The 24,436-nt window shown below is 42.8% G+C and overlaps 1 protein-coding gene across 3 annotated transcripts in view; it reads right to left on the reverse strand.

Moving 5' to 3' along the window:
- LOC120049659 (receptor-type tyrosine-protein phosphatase delta-like) overlaps positions 1-24,436 on the reverse strand; it is a 225,566-nt gene that overhangs the window by 11,367 nt on the left and 189,763 nt on the right. For all 3 annotated transcript variants that reach the window (XM_038995997.1, XM_038995996.1, XM_038995998.1), the window contains 4 exons: positions 19,740-19,863; positions 12,710-12,885; positions 9,013-9,132; positions 8,551-8,705 (listed from right to left, as the gene is read on the reverse strand). In XM_038995997.1, the coding sequence (XP_038851925.1) occupies positions 8,551-8,705; positions 9,013-9,132; positions 12,710-12,885; positions 19,740-19,863 (575 nt within the window). The remainder of the gene's footprint in view (positions 1-8,550; positions 8,706-9,012; positions 9,133-12,709; positions 12,886-19,739; positions 19,864-24,436) is intronic.

Below are 24,436 nucleotides of genomic sequence, written 5' to 3' on the forward strand. Positions count from 1 at the left end.
CGACCAAGTTTTAACTTCCTGACTGATGTCTTGAGATGTTGCTTCAATATATCCACATAAATTTCCTTTCTCATGATGCCATCTATTTTGTGAAGTGCACCAGTCCCTCCTACAGCAAAGCACCCCCACAACATGATGCTGCCACCCCCGTGCTTCACGGTTGGGATGGTGTTCTTCGGCTTGCAAGCCTCCCCATTTTTCCTCCAAACATAACGATGGACATTATGGCCAAACAGTTCTATTTTTGTTTCAACAGACCAGGGGACATTTCTCCAAAAAGTACGATCTTTGTCCCCATGTGCAGTTTCAAACCGTAGTCTGGCAGGTTTGGAGCAGTTGCTTCTTCCTTGCTGAGCGACCTTTCAGATTATGTCGATATAGGACTCGTTTTACTGTGGATATAGATACTTTGTACCTGCTTCCTCCAGCATCTTCACAAGGTCCTTAGCTGTTGTTTTGGGATTGATTTGCACTTTTCGCACCAAAGTATGTTCATCTCTAGGAGAAAGAACGCGTCTCCTTCCTGAGCGATATGGCGGCTGCGTGGTCCCATGGTGTTTATACTTGCGTACTATTGTTTGTACAGATGAACGTGGTACCTTCAGGGGTTTGGAAATTGCTTCCAAGGATGAACCAGACTTGTGGAGGTCTACAATCTTTTTTTCTGAGGTCTTGGCTGATTTCTTTTGATTTTCCCATGATGTCAAGCAAAGAGGCACTGAGTTTGAAGGTAGGCCTTGAAATACATCCACAGGTACACCTCCAATTGACTCAAATGATGTCAATTAGCCTATCAGAAGCTTCTAAAGCCATGACATAATTTTCTGGAATTTTCCAAGCTGTTTAAAGGCACAGTCAATTTAGAGTATGTCAACTTCTGACCCACTGGAATTGTGATACAGTGAATTATAAGTGAAATAATCTGTCTGTAAACAATTGTTGGAAAAATTACTTGTGTCATGCACAAAGTAGATGTCCTAACCGACTTGGCAAAACTATAGTGTGTTAACAATACATTTGTGGAGTGGTTGAAGAACGAGTTCTAATGACTCCAACCAAAGTGTATGTAAACTTCCAACTTCAACTGTAGTTACCAGAGGCTCACGGGTGTTGCTGAGCTTCTTGAGAAGAGATTGGTTTGTGTGTGTGTGTGTGTGTGTGTGTGTATCTGAAATATTGTGGGTGAAATGTTCTCAGGAATATTTGGGGATATGAATCACATCCAGGGTTTAAGGAGCAGCACGGCGGGGGGAGAAAACACGGCAAGCGCGAGACATTTTCTACCCCAGCCCCAGCTGTTTCCAATCCTTCACCGCTTTACAGTCCAGTCCCAAACACCGGAGAGTGATGACCTGTGAGCAAGCAAGTGACAGAGTGACAGCGTCGAGCCAGAAAGATGGGAAGGTGGAGGAAGAAGAAGAGGAGAAGGGAGGAGGGGTGACATAGCCACTTGGCTCGCCTCTCCGTTATCGGTCGAGAGAGAGAGAGAGAGAGAGAGATAGAGAGAGGTAGAGAGAGAGATAGAGAGAGTGTGGGAGAGAGAGGTAGAGAGCAAGAGATTGAGAGGTTCTTTACGTTTGGCGGTTATAGGAGCTGGCTGGCCCTGATTCTGGGCCTGTTTTCCACGTTCCCCCCAGCACTAACGACCTGTCTCTGGCTGCTCCGACAGGGGCGGCCAGCTGCTTTGGACGTCCGCATACATCAGCGGCAGGCTAAAGTGGTTTCAGGGTTTTTTCAGAGTGTGGGAAATGGGGGGATTGTACACTGTTAAAAACAGCTGTAACTGGACCCAGAGTAGATAAAGCCTGGACAACAGTAAAAGCAATTACATGTTGTATTGTCACCAAATCTAGTTCGGTCATGCAAACTCTCTAGCTTATGAAGGCGTATTAAGGCGACCACAGAAAGACTATGCAATTATCTTCACATTTACAGTTTGTATCAAAATGCTGCCCTTCTATTTAGCATGACTTTTAGCGTATAAGCACTAAATGCAAGAGACTGTCTGAATGGCAAAGCAGTTGCATCAGAGGCACAGTCATAGCAACACAGGATTCTATGTATAAAGGAAAATGTGTGTCTATTCACCCTTCTGCAGTATGCTTACATTGTTCTCCACAACCTCAAAAGGGGACACTGGCTGTGTTCAAAATGGCATCCTATCCCCTACGGGCCCTTGTCAAAAGCAGTGCATTATAAAGCGCCATTTCAGACGCAGCCAATGACACATTTTTAACCCATCACGTGATGTCTGAGACACGACCGCAGTCTCGCCGCTCAAAGTGCCTCAAGGAGAATACTCCATTTCATTGTGCGATGATGCAGCAAGGTCAGACAGACAGACACAGACTTCCAACGGCCTTGCAGAAGACTAGACTTCTTTCCTTCAGACAAATGTTTACTCCTTCCTCCTCTTCATTTGAGACACCACTCTAACATGAACTTTGAACTACTGTTGGTGCTGATAGACTAGACCAGTGGTCACCAACCCTTATGTGAGTCAAGATCACTTTCTGACTCAAAATACGAGCCCGAGATCTACCGCTCAGATTTTATTTTTTACTTTACTTTAAAAAAAGGAACCTAAGCCTCTGCAACATTAACATATTAAAAACAGTACTTAAGCAATGAGGTTTGTTTAGTAGGTTATATGCCCAATACATTATCACCGCATATTATGTTTGCTTGAATTGCCCTCTGTTCGAACCATCTTTTAAAAATCTATTAAAAAATTTGAGGTCGACTATATGATCACACTGGTAATAGATCAGTTTTTGTATTACATGCGAGGCACAGCAGAGTGAGAATACATTAAAATAATTTGCTTTTCATTTTTATTTTACTGGGCTGATGGTGCCTGCATCTGATGGTCAGTATCAGCGGAGGGAGAGAGCAGCAATCTGAGGGTATGCCTCTCAACAGCTCTCCACTCTCTCCATCCTCTGCTGAAACTGACCAAAAAGGGACACCATGTTCAAGTTGATAGTGAAACTCGAGTAACACCGCATTATTCCTGCCTCATGCACAAATTCATGTTGTTGAACAGTGAAAGTGAAATATTCCTCGATATTAAAAAAGACCCAAGCCGCTAATAACAACAGTGCAAGCCTATCGATACAGTTTCCTAATCATTCATTACAGCAGCAGTGCTGGTTGTAGCACCAGTAGACGTAGGAAGAAGGTGCATTTTATGGCGTATAAATGCGTTGAATAAAAACTGTTGACAGTGTTGAGTAAGACATTTTTGGTCACCCTAGTCATGTTTAATTATTTATTTATTTTTAAATCTCACAGTATTAACTTTTCTTTAACTTTCCTTTACGCATGCTACGTTACTGCAGACACGGTAACCTAAGCCATCCGATTGGCCAGCGTCAGGCCTATAGTGCACTTGATTTGCTCTCCGGGCCTGCCGGAACACTTCGCCTAACCGGCGCGCAGGACAGCTGAATCAAGTGCACCTACCACCAACAGAGCGGGCCGAATAAATACAAATATGAACGCAAGGCTTTATTTTTTTATAGAAATGTTTGGCGATCGACTAGGAATGCCTTGGAGATCGACCTGTTGGACTAGACGTGGTAGACATTCATATATAGAGTATGAATCAAACAACCTCCAAAGAGTATGTCTGATGCCTGAGAAACATTCATTCTCGTTCTTAATGGAAAAATCAACCCAAAATCACTCATTCCTTTCATTTACAGTGTTAAATAATACTAATATGTGAGAACAATATTTTTTGTGAACAAATGTTTCATTTTGGCATTATAATAAGGTTGGTAGCAATATGGAAAATCATTGTGGAAATCTGTTGCAGCTCAAGTCGACTACAAAATCCGCAATGCTCTCTCTATGGGCTGGCTGCTGGCTAGAGAGCTAGCAAACATAGCTACACACAATATTAACAAAGACAATATCAGCATGTAACGTAGCTAGTTAGCTGTAAAATCACCTAAAACACTGCACTAAGGAATCTACAATCTCACCATGTTCAATCTGCAAGTCGATGTGCCTCACAGAGTGGAGTCTAACATTCGCAATGGCAGATATACTTTTGAGGAGATGAGAAACGCTGCCCATGCTACGGCAATTGGCCGTGCGGTGCTATCTGGGCGATTCTGTAACAAGGAGCGCTCTCCTTCAATGAGTGAATGGGAGTCTATTGGGCACTAGCTCAAAAACCCAACATTAGCACAAATTTCGTCAACAAGAAGTACAACATTTTACAAATATTTTCCAAGATGTGAGATAATTAATTAGCTATTTGTAGTTCCGTATATCTTTGGAATCGTGACATTACATACTTATGAGGAAAATTGGCACCTTTCTTGCTATATACACTGACTTCGAAGAAAGGATTGCGTGACAATTAGCTTAGCAACCGTGTGACGTAGCATGACAAAGTGAACGCGACAGTTTGCTGGGTGGGGCGTTATATGTTCCTTCATTCATTGGATTCCTATCCCCTTTCTATAATATCTCTGGCAACGGCACCATGCAATGCACCCCTCCATTAAATTACACATTTCTCGAGGTAGAAATATCACAAAAATAAGATCAATGGCTCATTCGATAGAAGACATCCTACAAAGTTATGACATAGGCCAGTACTGAAATGTGACATGTATGACAGACATTTTGTGATCTAAAAGTCGTATTCCCACTTTCAGTGTAGTGAGAGCAACTTTATCACAGTTCTACGTCAATACCTGGCCAGATTTCTGCTTGCTTGAACGCCAATAACTTAGATACACATGAAAACATGAAATGACCCAGGGAATCGATAGAACATCAGTCAGTGATGCACAAAAACAATATAACATTCAAAATGGGTGAACCTTTCCTTTAGGGATCTGCCCCCTTTTTTTTTAAATGTTGGCCTAGAATTACATACCCAAATCTAACTGCCTGTAGCTCAGGCCTTGAAGCAAGGATATGCATATTCTTGCTACCATTTGAAAGGAAACACTTTGCAGTTTGTGGAAATTTGATAGGAATGTAGGAGAATATAACACAATAGATCTGGTAAAAGATAATACAAAGGGGGAAAAAAACGTTATTTTGTATTATTCTTTGCACCATCGTCTTTGAAATGCAAGGGAAAGGCCATAATGTATTATTCCAGCCCAGGTGCAATTTAGATTTTGGCCACTAGATGGCATCAGTGTATGTGCAAAGTTTTAGACTGATCCAATGAACCATTGAATTTCTGTTCAAAATTTTGTATCAAGACTGCCCAAATGTGCCTAATTTGTTTATTAATAACTTTTCATGTTCAAAATTGTGCCCTCTCCTCAAACAATAGCATGGTATTATGTCACTGTAATAGCTACTGTACATTTGGCAGTGCAGTTAGATGAACAAGAATTTAAGCTTTCTGCCAATATCAGATATGTCTATGTCCTGGGAAACCCAGAATTAAACACGTGGTGCTTATTAATCTGTTGTGACCTCTCCCTGTGCGCACATGATGCCTCAACGGCCCCAGTTCCAATAGGAGCACAATGGTCCTCGACCCTGTGGGTTACCAAGAAAAGCATGGAACTGTTGAGACACAGAACCTATTTTACTACTCCGTGGGGGTGGGGGGTGGACCCCCCCCCAAACACCCACACACACAAGAAACAATGACCTCACCCTATGAGAGGGAGAAAGAGATAGAGAGAGACAAAGACAGACATAGAGGAGAGAGAGAAAAGAGGTATGCCGAGAGAGAGAGAAGAAGAAGGGAAAAGGGAAGGAAAGAGAAGAAGGGAAAAGGGAAGGAAAGAGAAGAAGGGAAAAGGGAAGGAAAGAGAAGAAGGAAAGAGAAGAAGGGATGGAAAGAGAAGAAGGGAAGGAAAGAGAGAGAAGGGAAAATGGAAGGAAAGAGAGAGAAGGGAAAAGAGAGAGTTTTTCAGTGGGAACACATGGATGTACTTGTAATAATATCCTTCTTCACTGCTCCTTGGGGGGAATGTTCTGCACGTGCAACATTAAGCATTCTGTTGAAATATAGGGACAGGTTACTCTGATCCTGTGTTGTAGGACATTACAATTTTTCTGACGCTTTATTGAAGGTTGGCAACAGAACTTGAGATGTTATCGAACAAATACCTAACAACCTTCAGACTGTAAACTGAGCAACCTCACATTAGTCAATCATTTGACTAAAGAACTTGGCCATAAAGTGAACTTTTAACACACTGTGATGGCAATGGGTATATCATACAGTGAGAAGTCCTACAACATCAAATTGAATAAATTGTAATATAATGATAATCCAACTGAATTATTTTGTCTCTTTATCACTCATTATCAAAAACAAATTCAACTCAAACCCCTAATGCTCCTAATTGCCATACACTAACAGTGAAGTCTTCAACAAAAGGCGGCCATTTTCAATTAATAAAAGACGCAAAGCACAAGCCAATGTTAAAAACAGAACACCAACCACTTAACCTCATCTCATTGTCTACGATGTCACGTTTTCACAAGGCAAGTCCCGTTGAAGCCTGGGTAAATTGGCGTCTCTTTCTCGGGGCGTGACGACAAAGCAACTAAATCGATTGCAGGTCTTGAGACACGGTCCACTTTGGTCAGACTTTAATTCTGCTCCTTCCACTCCAAAGGCCATTACAGATGAAACGATTGTTTGTGTGTTGTGTGTGTTTGTCAAATGAATTCTGTTCCTTCGACTCTAGGGGTCATTACAGATTAAATGATTGTACGTGTGTTTTGTGTACGTTTTTGTGTGTCGATGCATGTTTGAGAGAAAGTCTCTAGGGAAAATATTTTAAACAAACCATCAAAAGAAATGACACTCATGGTACACGTATAGTTTTCACACAACACAAACACATGTTTCTATGGGATTGGGTCACACCCACACCACACTGACTATGACTCTCTCTTTGGTCAGTCTGTCTGTTGCAATACTGACTTCTTACAGGGAGAATGGTAAAAGGCCAGTTTTTTTGCTAGCAATAGCCTGACCAGCTAATTTACTAAAAGCTCAGAGGTCTGTACAATACAGTTAATTATACACCACAAAACAATCAACGGCTTTTGTTTAGACTTGCAAATGGTCATCAACATCCTAGCAAGATAGAGGACATGATGGACCAGCCATCTCTCAAACTCTCTATGCTCCCGAGTGGCGCAGCGGTCTAAGGGACTGCATCTCAGTGCTTGAGGCGTCACTACAGACACACTGGTTCAATTCCAGGCTGTATCACAACCGTCTGTGATTGGGAGTCCCATAGGGTGGCGCACAATTGGCCCAGCGTCGTCCGGGTTTGGCCGGTGTAGGCCGTCATTGTAAATAAGAATTTGTTCTTAACTGACTTGCCTAGTTAAATAAAGGTTAAAATATATATATATATCCTAAAATATAAGGGTGTGTGTCCCAACAATATCTATTTTATTTTGAAGTGTGCACTCGTTTACTACTTCACAAACTTAAAAGCAGTGGATTGGTGGCTAGTGGGAGGTATTTTTTAAATTAGGGGGGAAAATCATATTTTCAAAATGGTGGTCTGACAAAGCATTGGGGGATCTGGGATTGTGCGAGACACTTCCATAAGGATTTGAAGCTCTGCACTCTCTTTATCTGATGCAGTGGCAAGGAATTAAAAACCCCATCTGCAGAGTGACATTAATTCCTGCATTCTGCTTCGCCGTAAAAAGTTGGGATTTTTCAATTTATACTGATTCTGCGACTAGGTCTAATTAACTCCAGCATGTGGTCATTAAAATGATTTGGTAATCCCCTTTTTTTGTATTTTTTTTCCCGACATAAATTTGTATCTTCTCGCTCGCTCTATTTCAGTTCCATTTCCTATGTCCTCCTCTCTCTGCCTTTATCTATCTCTTGGTCTGTCTCTCTCTCTCTCTCACCCTGACACGCACACGCATTCACACACACTGCAGAGCCTCCTACAGTATAAATCCCCAGTCTGAGGAGATGCAGACAGCTGCATTCCCGACACTCTTTTTTGTCTGGAGTTTGGTCCTCCTTCTCATTCGGGGTGTGAAATAAGTGCTTTAGTGTTTTGTAATAACCCCAGGGATAAGCTGGATGCTCGTGGACCTCTGATGCCGGCATGTTAGTGTGGGGAGGACAGGTTTGTGTGTGTGTGTGTGTGTGTGTGTGTGTGTGTGTGTGTGTGTGTGTGTGTGTGTGTGTGTGTGTGTGTGTGTGTGTGTGGAGAAGGGATGTTTAAGTTTCGCCAAGGGCACTGACATCGGTAATTCTTACTCTGTTGTCGTAAATACCTTTAAATCAAGAAGAAAAAAGAAACATTGGGTAAAGCTAGAAGGAGGACTCCCTCTGGCTCTCAGTCGGTGATATGCAGCTCATGTCATCTAGTCCTGTCATTCCTCCTACCCTCCTCCTCTTTTTTTGCTCTCTCTTCCTTGCCTCTTTCTCTCTCCCTCTGTGTCTTGATCTACACCTGTGATTCAGTGAACAGCGCTTGAATGACGAGTAACCTTGTCTGAGACCAGAAGTCCTTAGCTCAGCAGGCTAACATAGCCTGTGATAGCAAAATCAGGAGCCTTGCTTACCTGCAATGTACCACCATCGGCCCTGCGTCTGGGGGGTTACAGGCTTTGACCCGTCTGAGGAAGGCCAGGAACGGAGTGGGGTGCTCGGGTACCCCGTGGTCCGGCCAGGCCGTGAACTGGAACTGCCTCACCTCTCTTTTCTCACTGGAGCCATTCTGATAGACAGAGGAAAAGTCTGTCAATAATACTTCAATGCCTTTAGTGGACAGGAGGTGTGGTCCAGTTTTTTAAAAGATTTTTATAACATCTCAAAGACGCTGCACCAATGATGTCAGGGGAATCGAGTAAAGCTACTGGCCCGTGGCTATGGTTCTCAGTTTAACTCAGTTTAATAGACTTTACTCTAGGAAATGGTTGGACTGTGTTAGTTCTCTGAGTTCTTGGTACAGACCGGAATTTGGTGTCTGACTTCCGGGTGAAATAAAGTTAACGGTTAAATTAATAATAAGAAATAAAACGTACTTTATAAAGTGCAAATGTCCTGACGCAGTATGTGGCCAGCTCCACCGTGTCCAACAGTGTCACCTGGATGAGGCCGTAGGTCTCCGTCCCTCTAGTGGGCCAGTACTGGTCACATTTCACCTGAAATGGAGAGAAAATAAGTGGTTTGGTCAAAACTTCGAACAACTCTGTCTCTAGCCAGGTTCCAACAAATAGAGGCATGATGCAACTACTTTGTTTGAAGTATGTCAAATAAACGATATCTTCTATATTTTCAGTGTACAAAAAGTTAAACTTAGAGGGCCTGTGCCCCCCTCAGTTTCAATGGGCAGGACTCCCCTTGCTACACATCCCTAACAACAGTATGACAAAGTTCTGATCTGATGTGATCTGATCCTCAATGCTCCATTTCTGTCCTCTAACTCTCTGAACGACTGTCTTGAGATAGAACTATACGGACCCTAATAGACATGACTGACGCATGCTCATCCAGCTTCATGAAGGAAAGTCGAGGCGAGGCAAAGAGCGGAGCGAGGCTGCTGAGTCTTTCCTACGCTGCTGTGCTGACTTGTGTGATTTCACAATGGAGGAGAACAGGCCCAGCTAAGACGTTCCACTCAAGCCCGACTGTGCTATTTATTAGCCTGACAGGTTCTATAATTACAATCTTATCTGCAGTTTTCCAATCACATTACAGGCAAACGTTTATTATGGTTATAGCATTTTTGTTGTCCAGCAAACAGGCAATAAAACACAACCTCCATTACAGTATTGTCGTTTCGCTGCAAAAGGGAAGCACGGTGAACTTGAAGAGTCTTCATGCAGATGCCTTACCTCATACACTATACTACCCTCATCTTACATACAGTGGAAGGTAATATACTGCTGCTGAAACCCAACTGAGAATAGATTATTTTTATTATCAGTGTATAATCAACAGAAAAGATTTCTCGAAAACCCTCTTACGTGGTGCAGTAAGGATACACAATTTCAATCATCTAAAGATTATTTAAAAAAATTAAATATACATTTCCACAACTTTAGGAAAGTATTTGGGATGAGAACAACCAAGTACAAAATACACTACATGACCAAAAGTATGTGGACACCTACCCATCGAACATCTCATTCCAAAATCATTGGCATTAATATGGGGTTGGTCCCCCCTTTGCTGTTATAACAGCCTCCACTCTTCTAGGAAGGCTTTTCACTAGATGTTGGAACATTTCTGCGGGGACTTGCTTCCATTCACCCACAAGACCATTAGTGAGGTCGGGTTACTGATGTTGGGCGATTAGGCCTGCCATTGTATGCTGTAGCGTTAAGATTTCCCTTCACTGGAACTAAGGGGCCGAGCCTGAACAATAAAAAACAGCCCCAGACAATTATTCCTCCTCCACCAAACTTTACAGTTGGCACTATGCATTAGGGCAGGTAGCGTTCTCCTGACATCCGCCAAACCCAGATTCTTCCGTCGGACTACCAGATGGTGAAGTGTGATTCATCACTCCAGAGAACGCGTTTCCACTGCTTCAGACTCCAATGGCGGCGAGCTTTACACCACTCCAGACGATGCTTGGCATTGCGCATGGTGATCTTAGGCTTGTGTGCGGCTGCTCAGCCATGGAAACCCATTTCATGAAGCTCCTGATGAACAGTTATTGTGCTTACGTTGCTTCCAGAGGCAGTTTGGAACTCTGTAGTGTGTGTTGCAACTGAGGACAGCACTTGGCGGTCGCATTCTGTCAGCTTGTGTGGCCTACCACTTCGCGGCTGAGCCGTTGTTGCTCCTAGCCGTTTCCACTTCACAATAACAGCACTTACAGTTGACTGGGGCAGCTCTAGCAGGGCAAAAAATTTACGAACTGACTTGTTGGAAAGGTGGCATCCTATGACAGTGCCACGTTGAAAGTCACTGAACTCTTCAGTAAGACCATTCTACTGCCAATGCTTGTCTATGGAGACTGCATGGCTGTGTGATCCATTTTATACACCTGTCAGCAATGGGTGTGGCTGAAATAGACAAATCCACTAATTTGAAGGGATGTCCACAAACCTTTGTATATATAGTGTATGAGAACATCTGCTCCGAGTCAATGTCCATCCTTGGGATACGGGCAATATACTGAGAGAGCTTCAGTTGTTTCGAGCCAATCATCCAAAGGATGTTAGCTACACAATGAAGCATATTAAATAATCAAAATGATGTCAAACAAGCTGCTAAAGCTTGACAGAGTTCTATACGGCAGCTTTTGTGTGTATTCACAACAGACAACTAGAACCAGACATCAAAACATGCTCTCGGGTCTACAATATAGGCTAGCGAATAGTGAAAGCAATCCACTCACAACATCTATTCATTGAGTTCTACCAGGTAATACAGTGAAATGTCAGGTAGAACACATTGAATTGTTCTCCTCTTGAGAGACCTAAACAAGTTAATACAGATCTTTAGAGAAGGAATTGTGTGTAAGTAGCGACGTTGCAACTTGTGGAGACCATGCAGTCTTTGTTTCTTTGTGATTTCAAACATACATAAGAGACCTTGCAGTGTCAGACACAAGTGTGTCTTTTAATCTTGAAAGAGTAAAAAGTGCTGTGTGCTTGGTTCTTGTGCCGAGCGACTGACATTTTAGCATTAGCGACAAATTCAGCTATAGCTTAAAGGGGCAATCTGCCGTTCAAACCTTCATTACAGTATTGTCGTTTAGCAGTTCAGACAATAACTAAGCGATCACCCCACAACTATTTTGGTAAATAGCTGAGGGATGGGGCTGTAACCACACACGTAACCACTCTCAAATTCATAGACAGAGCACTGACCATCTATAAAAAAAATTATAGTTTTAACCATGTTTTTTAGAAAGGATCAAAACCAGCTCATATTTTGTGTTCTGACGGGGTACGACTATTGAACTAAGCTTATGAGGCATGTGTTTGTTAAATTCTTCAACAATCAATGGGTATGTATTATTCATTTCAAAGTTGAATAAAAATGGATGTAGCAACTGCAGATTGTCCCTTTAAAGCAGTGCTGCTGGCTAGCCTAGTGGCCATGCGACTAACTACAATAACGGTATAGCAGCACTAATACTAAAAAGAACAAAAGGAAAACTCATGTTGTGGCAAAGAAAGGAGTGAGTGACATCCATTGGCAACAGAATGCAAGATGTCTTGCCTTAGAATATAAATATTAGGGAATCTGAAGGAACATGACACAAAATACACAAAGAAATAGGAACACAGAATGAAAGGAAGAACGGGCAGGTCAAAGAAAATGGAGGAGCCATGAGTTAAGGTATAATGTAAAGCTTGGAAGTAAACAATGGAAAACAGGCACATTGAATTGTACCTATTTTGCATCTGACAAGTATATCTGGAATCTCTAATTATTTTCCGGTATACTTGCTTTACAGACCATGTACACTGATATTAAAATGTAGACGCCTGAGGTAGAACATATAACAATGGCATAGTTACACATTTCAGTGCCTGACTTTTTGTAGTTTACAAATCCAATAATATGACATGTGTGCCATATATTGAAATTTGGAGAATTACTAAATGTTGTTTCTTCGACTGTGACTAATGTCAGGGTTGAGTAATGTGGATCTGTGCAATAGACCTAGACCTCTGCTAAAGACACATTCTACTCAGAGCATGACAATCAAATGAACAATAATGGATCCCATAGGGCTGATCCCAGATCTGTGCTTACCCTGGATCTCTCCTCCAGCTTGGTCATCATGACGATGTTGGCACTCCGCTGTTCCCAGATCATCCTCCAGAAGTCGCCAAACGTCTCAGGCAGCGAGCCCTGCGTGGCGATGTACGCATTCTGCTTCCTGTAGCCGTCAATGTAGTTGGAGTTGATGTAATCACTTCCAGGGATACCTTGGAAAGAGGAGGGAAAGGGATTAGAATGGATGATGATGATCTGTGTCTGTGTGTGTGTGTGTGTGTGTGTGTGTGTGTGTGTGTGTGTGTGTGTGTGTGTGTGTGTGTGTGTGTGTGTGTGTGTGTGTGTGTGTGTGTGTGTGTGTGTGTGTGTGTGTGTGTGTGTGTGTGTGTGTGTGTGTGTGTGGAGAGTGATTAACCTTGGTTGTACGACACACAGGGAAAACCCAATGAGTGACACAAAACAGTGGCTTTAGCTTCAGAGGGATCAATAATGTTAGTCCATCCACTAGCAGGTACTGTGAAAGGTGAAGTCTCACTATGGTAGTGCTTAGAGGTTTAGACCCCTGCTAGTCCGACTCAATACCTTCAGTTGTTTTGACAATAAACAACACTTAATCCTGACTGAGTTCTTTCAAACTAAAAGCACACAACTCCAGGGTAAGTTTTTTTACTCAGGCACTACCCAGGCAAACAGTCTATACTGTGTTTTTCGTTTAAGCTTTGCCATTGTGTGCCTTTTATGTCATCTATCAACACAAAATGGCGGCCTACTTGTTGAATCACTGTGTCAATTGTTATCTTACTCTTGAATGTAACGATGATTCCAAAAAGAGCATTTCCGCTATCTACCGTGAACTTGAGAGATAGTTTGGCTTTGAAAAACGCCTTCTCCCCACCTCTCTCCTCAACCTCACGGAGAGAAAAACAAACAACAAAACCTCCTACTCTCCTCTTTTTTCACCGCTTGCTAAATGAAAGCGCCGTGGTCTTTTCCAATCCGGGAAGAGGAGAAGACGGAGCTGACAGTTAGTCAATGCTTCGGGACTGGCAGTTGAGGGCCCGGTGCACACATGGACTACGAAGATAAGTCTCATCTGCATGGGTGCCACGTTTCCACAGTCAACCCACCCACGCTCCAGCTCTCCTCCCTTCCCTTTTTCTCCCAGGTAACTTATTTAGTACAACCAAAAAAAAGAATGTGAGCTCATTCAAACCCCAACATTTCTTACTCTTCTTTTCTTTCTCTTCCTCCCTTCCTTTTCTCTCCTAAACCCTTTAGTAGAGCCGTTGCCTGGCTGTATAGTTCCATGATGGACAAGGGATAAAGACAATTAAGCCCCCAGCTTTCAAAATGGAAGGGACGGGCAGGGAAAAAGAGACACTATCGTGATTTAATGAAAACAAGAGTGTCTGGACGCATATTTGCTAAATGGTTTCTCGGAAGACAGCTGAAGTGTCACTCATGATTTGTGGAGAACGCAACCATCTGCTTGCAACACTTTCAATATCGTTATCAAGAAAGAAACACAACTAATAATATGGCGCAGATATTAAAACTTGGCAAATGATCGAAGAATCACATACAAAATTGGCAGCTTGTCTTAAAACTGTCTGAAAGTGCCATGTGTGTTAGGAATTTTAATGGTTTTCCATTTATTTTGGTATTAATCCACACTGAAGTAACTTTTGGAAAAAGTTCTCTTTCAGAGTACTTGGTTGGCCTGTAACCCCAGGCAGGAGGTCATGAGTCCATAAATGATGTGAGCTAGACCTTTAAAATGGTTAACATTCACGACGCCGCAGGGCCAGACGGATTACCAGGATGTGTACTCAGAGCATGAAACTGACCAGCTGGCAAGTATTTTCACTGACATTTTCAACCTCTCCCTGACCCAGTCTGTAATACCTACATATTTCAAGCAGACCACCATAGTCCCTGTGCCCAAAAAGTGCTCCCGAGTGGTACAGTGGTCTAAGACACTGCATCTCAGTGCAAGAGGCGTCACTGCAGTATCTGGTTTGAATCCAGGCTGCATCACATCTGGCCGTGATTGGGAATACCATAGGGCGGCGCACAATTGGCCCAGCATCGCCCGGGTTTGGCCGGGGTAGGTCGGCATTGTAAATAAGAATTTGTTCTTAACTGACTTGCCTAGTTAAATAAAGGTTCAATTAAATTAAAAAAATGCCAAGGTAACCTGTCTAATTGACTATCACCTGTAGCACTCACATCTGTAGCCATGAAATGCTTTGAAAGGCTGGCCATGGCTCACATCAAACTCATCTTCATCACAGACATCCTGGCCTCACTCCAACAGATCCACAGATTACGCGATCTCTAATGCACTCCAGACTGCCCTTTCCCACTTGGACAAAAGGAACACATACGCACCATTGTGCCATCCAACCTCACCACTAAGCTAAGGATCCTGGGATTAAACACCTCCCTCTGCAACTGGATCCTGGACTTCCTGAAGGGTCGCCCCAAGGTGGTGAAGCTAGGCAACAACACATCTGCCATGCTGACCCTCAACACAGGGGCCCCTCAGGGGTGCGTGCATAGTCCCCAGCTGTACTCCCTGTTTACCCACAACTGTGTGGCTGCGCATGACTCCCACACCATCATTAAGTTTGCAGACGACATGACGGTGGTAGGAATGATCACCGACGACGATGAGACTGCCTACAGGGAGGTCAGAGATCTGGCAGTGTGGTGCCAGGATAACAACCTACGGTACATCACTGGGGACCAAGCTCACTGCCATCCAGGACCTCTATACCAGGCGGTGTCAGAGGAAGGCCCTAAAAATGGGTAAAGACTCCAGCCACCCAAGTCGCCAGCAAGCGGTAGCGATTCACCAAGTCTGTAACCAACAGGACCCTGAACAGCTTCTACCCTCAAGCTATAAACAGCTTCGACCCTCAAGCTGAACAGCTTCTACCCTCAAGTTAGGAAAGCAAAGAATGGCTTTTCAAAAAGAAATGTGCATCCTGTAGCTCTAACTCCAAAAAGTTCAGGGACACTGGAAAGTCCATGGAGAATAAGAGCACCTCCTCCCAGCTGCCCACTGCACTGAGGCTAGGAAACACTGTCACCACCAATAAATACACAATAATCGAGAATTTCAATAAGCATTTCTCTATGGCTGGCCATGCTTTCATCCTGGCTACCCCAACCCCGGCCAACAGCTCCGCACCCCCCGCAGCTACTTGCCCAAGCTTCCCCAGCTTCTCCTTCACCCAAACCCAGATAGCAGATGTTCTGAAAGAGCTGCAAAACCTGGACCCCTACAAATCAGCAGGGCTAGACAATCTGGACCCTCTCTTTCTAAAATTATCCGCCGCCATTTTTGCAACCCCTATTACCAGTCTGTTCAATCTCTCTTTCGTATTGTCCTAGATCCCTAAAGATTCAAAAGCTGCCCACTGTACCTTCTCTGCTATGCAATCCGGTTTCCGAGCTGGTCACGAGTGCACCTCAGCCACACTCAAGGTACTAAATGATATCATAACCGCCATCGATAAAAGACAGTACTGTGGAGCCGTCTTCATCAACCTGGCCAAGGCTTTCGACTCTGTCAATCGCCACATTCTTATCGGCAGACTCAACAGCCTTGGTTTCTCAAATGACTTCCTCGCCTGGTTCATCAACTACTTCTCAGATAGAGTTCACTGTGTCAAATCGGAGGGCCTGTTGTCCGGACCTCTGGCAGTCTCTATGGGGGTGCCACAGGGTTCAATTCTCAGGCCGACTCTTTTCTGTGTATATATCAACGATGTCGCTCTTGCTGCAGGTGATTCCCTGATCCACCTCTACACAGACGACACCATTCTGTATACATCTGGCCCTTCTTTGGACACTGTGTTAATAAACCTCTAAATGAGCTTCAATGCCATACAACACTCCTTCCGTGGCCTCCAACTGCTCTTAAACGCTAGTAAAACTAAATGCATGCTTTTCAACTGATCGCTGCCCGCACCTGCCCGTCCGAATAGCATCACTACTCTAGACGGTTCTGACTTAGAATATGTGGACAACTACAAATACCTAGGTGTTTGGCTAGACTGTAAACTCTCCTTCCAGACTCATATTAAACATCTCCAATACAAAATTAAGTCTAGAGTCGGCTTCCTATTTCGCAACAAAGCCTCCTTCACTCACACCGCCAAACATACCCTCGTAAAACTGACTATCCTACCGATCCTCGACTTCGGCGATGTCATTTACATGATAGCCTCCAACACTCTACTCAGCAAACTGGATGCAGTCTATCACAGTGCCATCCATTTTGTCACCAAAGCCCCATATACCACCCACCACTGCGACTTGTATGCTCTCGTCGGCTGGCCCTCACTACATATTCGTCGCCAGACCCACTGGCTCCATGTCATCTATAACTCTTAGCTAGGTAAAGCTCCGCCTTATCTCAGCTCACTGGTCATGATAACAACACCCACCTGTAGCACGCGCTCCAGCAGGTATATCTCACTGGTCATCCCCAAAGTCAACACCTGCTTTGGCCATTTTTCCTTCCAGTTTTCTGCTGCCAATGACTGGAACAATTTTTTTTTAATTCGCTGAAGTTGGAGACTTTTATCTCTCTCACTAACTTTAAACGTCAAATATCTGAGCAGCTAACCGATCGCTGCAGCTGTACACAGCCCATCTGTAAATAGCCCATCCAATCTACCTACCTCATCCCCATATTGTTTTAATTAACTTTTTTGCTCTTTTGCACACCAGTATTTCTACTTGCACATCATCATCTGCACATCTATCACTCCAGTGTTCATTTGCTAAATTGTAATTACTTCGCTACTTATGGCCTATTTATTGCCTTACCTCCTCACGCCATTTGCACACACTGTATATAGACTTTTTTTTCTATTACTGACTGTACATTTGTTTATTCCATGTGTAACTCTGTGTTGTTGTTTGTGTCACACTGCTTTGATTTATCTTGGCCAGGTCGCAGTTGTAAATGAGAACTTGTTCTCAACTGGCTTACCTGGTTAAATAAAGGTGAAATAAAAAATAAAATAAAATAAGACTGGTCAACAGTAAGTTAAATAGTTAACCAATAGCTACCTGGAATATCTGCGTTGACCCTTTTTGAACTAATCTCTTTTGACTCATCATATACGCTGCTGTTACTGTTTATTATCTATCCTGTTGCCTAGTCACTTTATCCGTATGTATATGTACATATCTACCACAATTACCTTGCACATCGACTCTGTACCGGTACACATGTATATAGCCAAGTTATCATTACTCATTGTGTATTTATTCCTCATGTTATTGTAAAAGAATATAAATATACACTATTTCTAATTTCTTTCTCTCTGCATTGTTAGAAAAGGCCCGTAAGTAAGCATTTCACTGTTAGTCTACACCTGTTATTTACGAAGCATGTGACAAATAACATTTGATGAATTTGCTTCTGCTACATCATCAACCTGCCTTCACAATTACAACAATTGGAGAATAACCGGTATACCTGGACTTTAAAAGCTCCTTGATCAAGCACGGAAAACCGTGATTATGTTGTGATTTCCCACTTTTAGCTGCACTGACCTTTTGAGAAAGGGCTGGCCAGTGACTCAAGTTAGTCCACTTTGAACTGCGTCTCAACACAGTTAAGAATAGAGTCCAGGGACAGCTTTGAAGCAGAGTACAGTGGAAAACTGACTATACAGATGTCTGCTTACATAATGTGTATTCATCTGGTGAGGAATGTCAAAATGAAAGGAGACATTTTGATGGATGGTTTGGAGTTGAAAGTGGGAGGAAGACACAAAGGTTGGCTAACTAAATGAAAGTCCTGTGGAAGCGTACAAATTACTTAATGAAGTGGTACTCATGTCTTACGGCACACAACAACAACAATATGATGTGGACATGATTAATGACTATGATAAGTCAACAGATGATGCTGAACATGTGTTGTGACTGTTTATGACATCTGTTATAACATTATCATGACATTGTTATGTGGGCCTGTAAGGACTGAGGGGTCAAGTTAAGTCACCCAATTCCCCTCTAGCATAGCCAATGCTAATAGTCTACCATACACTTTACCACACATCAGGGGATTACAAAAGCAGCCGAGGAAAACTTCCTCCATTCCAATCTCGACAGTCAGTCGCTTGCTTGGTGATCTACTTATACAGACAAGTCCCTCGCGCCAAAATAACTCAAACTTAACAAAGAAGTCCTGGTTGCCAAAGGCTTTGTTCGGAGCTCCGGGGGGGAAGTCCCACAAGCCTGTCTGGCGTAGTAGCGGTTTCCTCCCTCACAAAGGCTTCGATGTGGGCTTACAGATGTGTGTTTATGCCTAGTTAATGGGATCCATCAACACTCTCAGCTGCATGGGCTTTCTGGGAGACTGCAAAGAGACTTTATCTGGTTTCTTCCCATTAGCATCCACTTACTGGGAGAGCAGAAGTCTGTTAATGTTCTTTTTCTTTTCTTTTTTTTGTCTATGGGAAAAATGTAATGGAAATGGTTAATTAGACGTGGGTGTGGGTGTGGGTGTGGGTGTGTGTGTGTGTGTGTGTGTGTGTGTGTGTGTGTGTGTGTGTGTGTGTGTGTGTGTGTGTGTGTGTGTGTGTGTGTGTGTGTGTGTGTGTGTGTGTGTGTGTGTGTGTGTGAGTGAGTGTATGAGAGAAGAGAGATGGATTAACTAGCTCTTCCAAAAAAATCACTGTTAGCTGAAACAAACTGCCGATATAAATATATCATGCAGATATGCCTGAAAGAGTTCAGTTGAGGTCCTTTACAGGTTGAATAAAACATCATGGCTGATAGTCTGAAGACACTTGGGGAAGTGGAGGAAAAGCTTTGAGAGGGAAAAAAAACACTGATGATAACATACAATATTTATTAAGTAAATCCTCATATAGGAATGATATTGAAATCTTAAATTGACCTGCAAAACGAGAGCATATATGATTTCATAGATCGCATAACTCAATGTATGCTAATACTCCTAGGGGACAGAAGACAGGGGTATGGAAGTGGACTTACTCGACACTCATTTCAAGCCAAGGGGAGAGCTGCTTACCGTCAATAGCTGATAGCAGGACTCTAGAGTGGTCATATGCTATCACGTTAGCATATCTGTTCTTTGGTTTGTTGACTTCCAGGTTGGAGTGTTCCCACGTGAACTGCTGCCCGGGGTCGATGGACTGTAAGTAGAGAGAGATTATATTCATTACTTTCCTTTATCACTTACAGTAGTATATTGTGCTCAATACCACCAATTAGCTCCATCTCCCAGAGAAGTACTACAGATTCAAACTAGGATCAATAATAATAATAATTCAGGAGGATTAGCAAAGAAAAATGTTATAGTACTGTGTAGACTCATGAGACACATTTAAAGGGATAGTTCACCCAAATTACAAAAGTTCATATTGGTTTCCTTGCCCTGTAAGTAGCAGATGGACAAGGTATGACAGCAATCCATGCTTTGGTTTGGTTTACCTGGCCACCGTTTCCAAATATATTCAATATCCCGAATATATGTCATTTTGTAATTTGGGTGAACTATGCCTTCAAGCTTGATGGTATTTACACTCTTCGGGATTATCAGCTTGAAACTCTAGGCCCGCGTTTCACTGCCTTAACTGCAATTTTCCAAAGCGTCCAGGGTTATTTTGGCATGTAGCATGACAGACATATTGTGTACGTGACAAGCCCTGGTAAATTTAGCCGTCCCAAAGCTGGCTGGTGCATTCTATCGCCATCATTCCATATTATGCGTCCCTACGTATCCAGTGACGCATGCTTACATGCATCCTGTGTACTGTACACTGGTCAGACTGGTTCTGAAATGGAGAAGAGGGATAAGCTGTACCATAAATACACTGTACATTTCGCTTTTCCTGCCCCCGTGTCAGTGTATTTGCCCTCATCGTCTAGCGCAGGGTTTTCCAAGCTCGGCCCAAGTGGGTTACCTGTACGAGAGTGAGTTGAGAAATGGAAATGTTTTTTTGCATATCCCACTCCCCCCTGAGACACGCTCGGAGAGCAGGATCACGGCCAGGGATCAGACATTATTGACGGATTAGCCATCATTGGCGAAAGATGATCAATTGAGAGTTGAACGTTATTCACAACAACAAACATTTAGCTTATTCAGAATTGTGAGGAAAAAGCACACTTCACAATATTATAGCATTGCCCGACCTCAAGTTATTTACTTTTGTAACAACATGTATTCCTACTCTTCACTGTCTTTTGAAAATAGAATTTTGATAGGCATCTGCCTGCAAGCAATGTTTGGGTTGACAAATTTCTAATTACAGTTGGCAGAGAAGCATACAATGGCTGAACATTGGTCTCAAAAGCCCGGAGAGAGAGTACTGTCTTCATGGCATAAATGAAGGGGGAACTTTCAAATATGCTTTTAGTCAAAGGTCATTCTCTCTCTCTATTGGCTAGGATACGATAAGAGTCCACTATTTTAGCCATTCTAGATTAGGTTTTCCAAAAAGGCCATGTTTTCTCTCGACCATCCTTGGTCCTTCTATCGGGTTAGTGTTTACGGTACACAGAAGAGCCTTACAGTTGAGTACAACCAAAAGAATCAGCAATCTAATCCTTTTATAGCTCTGTAAAGCCTGGATTGAAAACGATCCCTCAGCGTAAATAAATGGGCTATAAAATGTAATACCACTAGCCATTTGGGAGAAAACACCATGTTGTGAAAGATAGTGTTCCATTTCACATGTCAGAGGACATATTGGGCTGTGTTCTTTAACGATCGGAGTCTCTAACTTTTAATGCTTCCAGTAAAGGAGTTATGAGCTGGATTATGCTTACTACTAGGAATAAAGGGTATTAGAAGCTAAAGGGCAGACAGAAGGCATAGAGAGGGATAACTTTTCAAATATTATTTAAAAGCATCCTTCCTTCCTCAATAGTAATAACTGATATGGCAGTGACATGACATAATTGGTGAAATTAAGCTAGTCGAAATGTTGTTTACACCAATCCAGTCATGTCAGATTAGTGATTCCTTTTAAGAAATAAAATAAGTGACAAATAATTAAAGAGCAGCAGTAAAATAACAATAGTGAGGCTATATACAGGGGGTACCGGTACAGAGTCAATGAACGGGGGCACCGGTTAGTCAAGGTAATTGAGGTAATATGTACATGTAGGTAGAGTTATTAAAGTGACTATGCATAGATAATAAACAGAGAGTATCAGCAGCGTAAAAGGGGGAGGGGGCAATGCAAATAGTCTGGGTAGCCATTTGATTAGCTGTTCAGGAGGCTTATGGCTTGGGGTTAGAAGCTGTTAAGAAGCTTTTTGTACCTAGACTTGGAGCACTGGTACCGCTTGCCGTGTGGTAGCAGAGAGAATAGTCTATGACTAGGGTGGCTGGAGTCTAACACCGCCTGGGATAGAGGTCCTGGATGGCAAGAAGCTTGGTCCCAGTGATGTACTGGGCTGTACACACTACCCTCTGTAGTGCCTTGCGATCGGAGGCCGAGCAGTTGCCATACCAGGATGTGATGCAACCAGTCAGGATGCTCTCGATGGTGCAGCTGTAGAACCTTTTGCGGATCTGAGGACCTATGCCAAATATTTTCAGTCTCCGGAGAGTGAACAGGCTTTGTCATGCCCTCTTGACTTAGGGTTAAGAGCATGTGAACGTTGTGAGTAAGACCAAATCCCAGCTGTGTGACATTCATTATCTGAATAATTTACACTGTGGGACCAGAATGCAGTGTGAGTCAGTCAGGATAAACTTTTGGCTAAGCTGACGTATTTTCATCCAAAAACAGTACCAGTTAAAAGTTTGGACACACCTACTCATTCAAGGGTTTTACTTTATTTTTACTATTTTCTACATTGTAGAATAATAAGACATCAAAACTATGAAAACACACATCAAGTAGTAAACTAAAAAGTGTTATACAAATCCAAATATATTTTAAATTTGAGATTCTTCGAAGTAGTCACCTGGAATGCATTTCAATTAACAGGTGTACCTTGTTGAAAGTACATTTGTGGAATATCTTTCCTTCTTAATGCATTTGAGCCAATCAAATGTGTTATGACAAGGTAGGGTTGGTATACAGAAGATAGACCTATTTGGTAAAAGACCAAGTGCATATTATGGCAAGAACAGCTCAAATAAGCAAAGAGAAACGACAGTCCATCATTACTTTAAGACACATGAAGGTCAGTCAATGCGGACCATTTCAAGAACTTTGAAAGTTTCTTCAAGTGCAGTCGCAAAAACCATCAAGCGCTATGATGAAACTGGCTCTCATGAGGACCGCCACAGGAAAGGAAGACCCAGAGTTTCCTCTGCTGCAGAGGATAAGTTCATTAGAGTTAACTGCAACTCAGATTGCAGCCCAAATAAATGGTTAAAGTAACAGACACATCAACATCAACTGTTCAGAGGAGACTATGTGAATCAGGCCTTCATGGTCAAATTGCTGCAAAGAAACCACTACTGAAGGACACCAATAAGAAGAAGAGACTTGCTTGGGCCAAGAAAAACAAGCAATGGACATTAGACCGGTGGAAAGAGTCCAAATTTGATATTTTTGGTTCCAACCACCGTTTCTTTGTGAGATGCAGAGTAGGTGAACAGATGATCTCCACATGTGTGGTTCCCACCGTGAAGCATGGTGGAGGAGGTGTGATGGTGTGGGGGTGCTTGCTGGTGACATTGTCTGTAATTTATTTAGAATTCAAGGCACACTTAACCAGCATTCTGCAGCAATACGCCATCCCATCTGGTTTGCGCTTAGTGGGACTATAATTTTTTTTCAACAAGACAATGACCCAACACACCTCCAGGCTGTGTAAGGGCTATTTGACCAAGAAGTAGAGTGATGTAGTGCTACATCAGATGACCTGGCCTCCACAATTCCCTGACCTCAACCCAATTGAGATGGTTTGGGATGAGTCCGACCGCAGAGTGAAGGAAAAGCAGCCAACAAGTGCTCAGCATATGCGGGAAGTCCTTCAAGACTGTTGGAAAAGCATTCCAGGTGAAGCTGGTTGAGAGAATGCCAACAGTGTACAAAGCTGTCATCAAGGCAAAGGGTGGCTACTTTGAAGAATCTCAAATATAAAATATATTTTGATTTGTTTAACACTTTTTTGGTTACTACATGATTCCATATGTGTTGTTTAATAGTTTTGATGTCTTCACTATTGTTCTACAATGTATTAATAAAAAAGAACCCTTGAATAAGTAGGTGTGTCCAAACATTTGACTGGTACTGTATGTTGAAACAGTAGGTCGCTACTTTGCTCATAATAAATAACCCTTGTTTCATTGTGCTCAGAAAATTACTTTTTATTCCTTGTGAAAATACCTGTCTCAGAATTAAAATTCAATGTACTTAAGCTGCAATAATGGTCGGGGGAGCTTGGCAGCCAGCCACATCGTGATCTCACGGTTCGGAGCAGTGGTGGTACAGCCCGCCGAGAGAGAGAGAGGGAGTGAAAGGGACAGGGAGAGGGAGTTGGAGGCAGAGATTGAGACAAAGGCAGAGACAAAGACAGAGACAAAGGCAGAGACAAAGACAGAGAGAGAACAAGAGGGGAGGGAGAGATAGAGGTCGACTGCAGTTCCACCACACGCATTGCCCCTGAAAGGACCCTGGCGCTCTAGCACAATTCTGCAGCTTCAGTGACATTCAGGCGTACCAAGTCCATCTATTTAGATTTACTCCCATTGTGTTTCGTACAGAATCCATCTAGCAATGACAAGCGGTGGTGGGA

Source organism: Salvelinus namaycush, chromosome 6 (genome assembly GCF_016432855.1).
Source record: "Salvelinus namaycush isolate Seneca chromosome 6, SaNama_1.0, whole genome shotgun sequence".
NCBI classification, from domain to species: domain Eukaryota; kingdom Metazoa; phylum Chordata; class Actinopteri; order Salmoniformes; family Salmonidae; genus Salvelinus; species Salvelinus namaycush.